This window comes from Bidens hawaiensis, unplaced genomic scaffold, assembly GCF_021521415.1.
Source record: "Bidens hawaiensis isolate Kalapana, Puna unplaced genomic scaffold, B.hawaiensis_p1.1 tig00036821_1, whole genome shotgun sequence".
Lineage (NCBI taxonomy): Eukaryota > Viridiplantae > Streptophyta > Magnoliopsida > Asterales > Asteraceae > Bidens > Bidens hawaiensis.
Window position 1 is genome coordinate 108,755 of NW_027496435.1, and position 5,427 is coordinate 114,181.

Consider the following 5,427-nt stretch of genomic DNA (forward strand, 5'->3'; position numbering starts at 1 on the left):
ACAAGCTGGTCATTAATCCATGATATCAATTATTCTACAGAAGATGTATTTACCATTCCAAATGATTTGCCTCCTTTTGACCTTGGGTAGTATATAATTTAGATTATTATTATTTGATTATTTGTTTGTTCTTTGTTTTATTTATTAATATATGTTTGTGTATTAGTATGTTTCCGGATGAAGGATGCAATATATATGATTTGCAACCTTTTCCTTCATGCCAACATCTTAATGGATTTGAAGCTTATTCTATGATGGATATCATCTCAAACTCTAACGATCCATTGTATTCATCTTTAGACATTATACCAAGTTACAATCATTGTTTTCTCCCAGGTTGTATTGTTAACTTTTTCATAGACTACGCATATTTTGTTTTGTCAAGTTGATATTTCTCATTTAGGAGTTTATTAATCTGTAGATTCTATGATCTATACACCACCGGTAGATGATTTCTTGAATGTTTATGGGAACAACAATGGATTATGTTCTCAGAATGAAGATGTGTTTAAGGTGGACTCATGTGGGATTGCTGTTCAAAACCAACCAGTTTTGATAACTTATGATACAGATAATGAGATAGTGGGAGACATTATGAACACTAGTTATATGATGAATGGTAATATTGATATTAAGATAGGGGATGTTGCGGCTTTAAGCGGTACTCCAAGAATATTGGAGAAAGATTATGGTGAAAATGGTAATAGTGGTTGTTCTAGTTATACTTCAAAGATGATGCTAAGTCGGGAAATGATATCGAAATATTTTTATATGCCGATTACTAAAGCTGCGAAAGAGCTTAATGTTGGCTTGACTCTTTTGAAGAAGCGATGTCGGGAGTTAGGCATTCGTCGTTGGCCTCATCGCAAACTTATGAGCCTTCAAACACTCATCAACAATGTTCAGGTTACAAACTTATTTTGGTTTGTTACTTGTATGTATTGTGGTTGTGTTACTTGAAAGTTTTTAATTAACATTATACATTGTTTGACATGCAGCAATTAGGTGAAGATTCGAGTGAGGCAGCGAAACACAAGATGATGGAAGCGGTAATGTTATTGGAGAAAGAGAGGAAAAAGATGGAAGAAGTTCCGGATTTGAAACTAGAAACTAATACAAAGAGACTGAGACAAGCTTGTTTTAAGGCTAATTACAAGAGAAGAAGAACAATGGGTGTGGTGGAATCACCGTTGACATCGATGAATGGTGCGCAGAAATCTGTGTCGTCGTGTTCTAGTACTTGCAGCATATATCCTGCTGGTTATGAGGCTTTAGATTGTGATAATGATGAACAAGAGGAGATGAAGTCAATGCTGTTTTCAGACTGATTTTATGTTCTAATTACAGTACTCTTTTGGAAATATGAAAGTAAGACAATGTTAAAAGATGATTTCTTTTCTAAATGTTTTGTAGTTTGAACTTTATACTACCTTCATATGTTTAATATTATTTGTGTAGACTTGTCTTTTGCATGATGATTAAGTTGAATGGTTATTAAGTGGAGTTATTCTAGTTTCAAAGTACATGGTTTAAGAAAAATGTAATAGTTGTAATCCATTGTATTCAATTTTTTTGTGATTTTGGATGCTTTGTAGTCACTTTTGCAGGGAACCACAACTATTATAGCATGGCGCCTTGTTTAACCTACGACGCTCAAATGACTCATCAGACCATTAGGGCCTCTAACGCCAAAACATAGGGGCTTAGTCTTAGGGCAAGTAAAGGGTGTGGGGCAAATTGTGTGTGTACCCCCTTTAGAGCCTTTTCTACCAAACCTACATATTGCCCAAAGGTGCAAAAGAGCCGAGCCGAGATTGAGCTCGACTAGGCTCGGGTTCGGCTAGGACTACTCGTTTATTATGTATTAATTATTTTATAACAATTTATATATTTTGGGAAAAACTTTAAACGAACATATATAAGCTCGGCTCGAGCTCGTTTAGTACTTTAAACGGCCCAAAGCCCGGCTCGAGCTCGGTTGTGAAGCGTTAACTTAGTACATAGAAGTCTAAAAGAGCAAAAAAATTTAAAATTTGCCAAGGCTTGTTAAGGCTCGACGAGCCTAAACGAGCTTTTCATACAGAGCTCGAGATTGAGCTCGATAACTAAACAAGCCTTATTTGAGGCTCATGGTCAAAATCTCGGCTCGTTTCAAGGTTGAGTAGCTCACGAGTAGCTTGGCTTGTTTGCACTCATAATGGTGCCTACATGGCGACATGCGGCAACACTTTTTACATTTTAGAGCCCCCCCTCCCTCCCAAAAAAAACGACAGTTGATTGCAACAAATCTACTTAAAACGGTCGAATTCAAAACTCATGCATATTTCATGGAGAGTGTAACTTTAACATCTTTAGAATAATATGGTTGTATTTTCATCATATTACAAGAATCTATAAGAATATTTGAAAGCAAACATCACCCGGCTAATAACTTGTCACACGATGGATCTTTATCTATAAGATTGCTTAAATATTTCACCTGATCACCTCTTCAGTTTAATTGGAAAAGGGTAGCCTGAAATAAGTTCAAAACTCCTAGCTTGAGAAGATTAAACAGTTCTTTGTATAATGCTAAAATTCATAGTGCACCTAAAGTGTGTGGCATTGTGGCAGTGTTGATTTTCTTACCCAAGTTTGAGACAGGTGTCTGAGCCGCTGTAATTCTGGTTGTGCGAAGGATCTCTTGAGCTCGGATTGCTAATTGTTAACTCTAACGAACGATGAAAGCTCCAGTGATCTTGAACACGCGTCTCCTCAACACATGTACCCATAATCTGATTCACAAATTTGAGCAAGTAGTAATATTAATCTGCTGCAGATCAAAATAGAAAAAGATAATAAGAAAATTGTTGATTGTTTAATTACCAACTGTTGTTTCAAGAGTCTGTTCTCTTCCAGCAATTCAGCCTCCTGAATATTGTTTTTTGTTAGGATATATTTAACTATTTAGCTTAACATTTTTTATTTTTAATATATTAAACTATCATTCAACCTATATGACAAATTTTTGATACCTTTTATGGAGATCACTCAAGTATTTATATTGATTAATTAGTAATCTAAGTTCCCAACACCTTAAACTTATGTGATCCCTTCATAAGTATATATAAAAATAGAACTTGAATTAAAAGAACATAAGGATTTTAGCTCCATGACCTTCTCCTTAAGAGCACTGATCTCTTTCAACATTCTTTCACCCTGAAAAGGCGCGATAAAAAACGAATTATGCAATGTTTATATGAACAACTAACCAGCTAATTTAAATAGAAGGCCTAAACAGACACCTTACCTTTGTCTTTACTACTGCAGCCAATCCAGATTCAATAATGGTCTCTAATTTGTTTAGGTCTTTGAGTCCAAGTCCCTGGAGATCTTCTCCTTGCATTTGCCTGTCAATATATGTAGCATTTTCTTAGGTTTTAACAAGTCAACTCAAACCTACGAAGACTTAGAATTAAGATAAGAATAAGGGAAAGAAACCGCAACTTGTACCTCAATTCACAGGTTTTTTCTGCAAGTTGTTTGCTCAAGATTGCAGATCTTTTAAGTTCGATCTATGACAGTAACATTCATAAACTTTCAGAACGTTTCTGACCATAATGTGAAATAAAAACTAAATATTAAGAGCATGCTCCAACCAGGTCTATAATATTTCTAATTTTAACCTATGTCTCTCCAAGCTACAATATAAAACAGAAACCAACACCGCCGTGCAATTTTCTCTACTAAATTTCAAAGTTTGGCGTGTGTGTGTCTATTTTGATATTCAAGGTTTAACTTATAGCATGTCCAACGCGACATTTGTGAGAAATCTGACATGGAGGCATCCATGCCCCACGCCATTGGCAACGCTCTTCTAACTAGAAGGGCTCTATTAACCTCACTCACATTTCATGTGTGATCATTTATCAGCTCATGTTCATATGTATTCACCATGTAGGAATATATAGTGTTAAATTCAACATGAAGTCAACAGGTTAAGTGAAGTATTACAACTGATGATTGTTATAGTTGTAAAGGTCTATCAAATGAAATGCAAGCTCAGTAGTAATGTGAGTGCTCAGTTGAAACTAACATAACTACTGAAGAATGGTTGACATGAGGAATAAAGGTGTTGCTAGTGCTGAGTAGTTAAAGATGAGGGTTTAGTGATGCTCTTGGTGGTGAGACCAATTTACCTGAAACTCTTACAAACAAGGAAAAGAAGGATATTATGAAAAACTCACACAGGGTATAGTTCTTAGCCTTGGAGATAAAGTACTTAGGGAGGTGTCAAAGGAAACCTTACCAATACTAGTTTGGGCGGAATTGGAGGGTATGCACATGAAGTCCCTGGCGAGTTGATTGTATTTCCGGAAAAGATTGTATGCATTTACAAATGGCCCATGGTAAGTATCTCGAAGATCATACTGAGGAGTTTAATAAGTTGTACTGGATCTTGAAAATATAGAGGTTATATTTGATGAAGAAGATAGTTTAGTCATTTTAACTTTTTTGCCCCATTCATATGGGTATTTTGTAGATACTTTGATGTATGGTAGAGATAACTTGTCCATGTAAAGAGGTTCGTTCGTTCGTGTTTTCATGAACTCTAAGGAGATGAAGAAAATGGCAAATTTAAAAGAAGAATTCTACCCGGTCAAAGTTAAAGTTCAAAAGGAGATGTTACATATGTCACTCTGAGAGACACTTTAACAAGGACTAACCAGAAAATAGGAAGAAAAACAATACATCAAAATCACGACAATCATTTACCAGCATAATCTGATGGGTATGAGAATGTTAATGTATTAGCTGTGTCTAGTCAAGGGACGAGTAAGGAATAGATCTTGAATTTCGGTTGTCCTTATCATTTGACACAAAACTTGGATTTTTTAAAGGATTTAAAACTTAAAGAACTTGGTTTCGTGATGCTAGGATATGACAGATATGGCAAGATTCTAGGATGTGAGTATGTAACATTCAAAATAAAAAGTCGATCTGAATTTGATCTTCAGTGAGGTATATTTATGAACTTAAAAGGTGTAACATCCGGCCTCTCACACCACAAATATTGTTCGCTTTCCCCCCGATGAATGACTCATCCAAGAACTCACGAATATGATTTTTGTTGCCTTGGTGGAGACAACTTCCGAGGAGATCACCCATACTTTCACTACTTCCACCTAAGCACGCTTAACTATGGAGTTTGCATGTGCTCCAAAGCCAACTAATCCCAAAACGCTTTGATGATTTAAGAGGCATGATATGCTAGTCCACCTAGGGATGTGCAAGAGATTGTAGCTACTAATTAAGCAATTAAGGACGGCAGAGTTTGATATGAAAGAGTTGGATAAAGCTAACAAAATAACGGGGATAGAGTGTCACAAGGAAAAGGAACTAAGGTTGCTTAAGTTGACCCAAGTTGCTTAATTGCGTGAAGGACTT

At 35.8% G+C, this 5,427-nt stretch overlaps 2 protein-coding genes across 3 annotated transcripts; one reads left to right on the plus strand and one right to left on the minus strand.

The window, feature by feature from the left end:
* Window positions 1-426: 426 nt before the first annotated feature.
* On the plus strand, window positions 427-1,371 carry LOC143588853 (protein RKD1-like). Its single transcript, XM_077069763.1, has 2 exons — window positions 427-906; window positions 999-1,371. Exons 1-2 carry the CDS (start codon window positions 427-429, stop codon window positions 1,326-1,328), a joined length of 810 nt encoding a protein of 269 aa, XP_076925878.1. The 3' UTR covers window positions 1,329-1,371.
* A 962-nt stretch (window positions 1,372-2,333) lies between these two features.
* LOC143588855 (MADS-box protein AGL24-like) lies at window positions 2,334-3,587 on the minus strand. Of its 2 annotated transcripts, XM_077069764.1 has the most exons (6): window positions 3,493-3,587; window positions 3,290-3,389; window positions 3,157-3,198; window positions 2,866-2,910; window positions 2,629-2,774; window positions 2,334-2,515 (listed from the first exon to the last, which is right to left on the minus strand). In XM_077069764.1, exons 2-6 carry the CDS (start codon window positions 3,383-3,385, stop codon window positions 2,497-2,499), a joined length of 348 nt encoding a protein of 115 aa, XP_076925879.1. In that variant the 5' UTR covers window positions 3,386-3,389; window positions 3,493-3,587; the 3' UTR covers window positions 2,334-2,496. The 2 variants fall into 2 exon arrangements, with proteins under 2 accessions (XP_076925879.1, XP_076925880.1); XM_077069765.1 differs by lacking the exon at window positions 2,866-2,910.
* Between the last annotated feature and the right edge of the window lie 1,840 nt (window positions 3,588-5,427).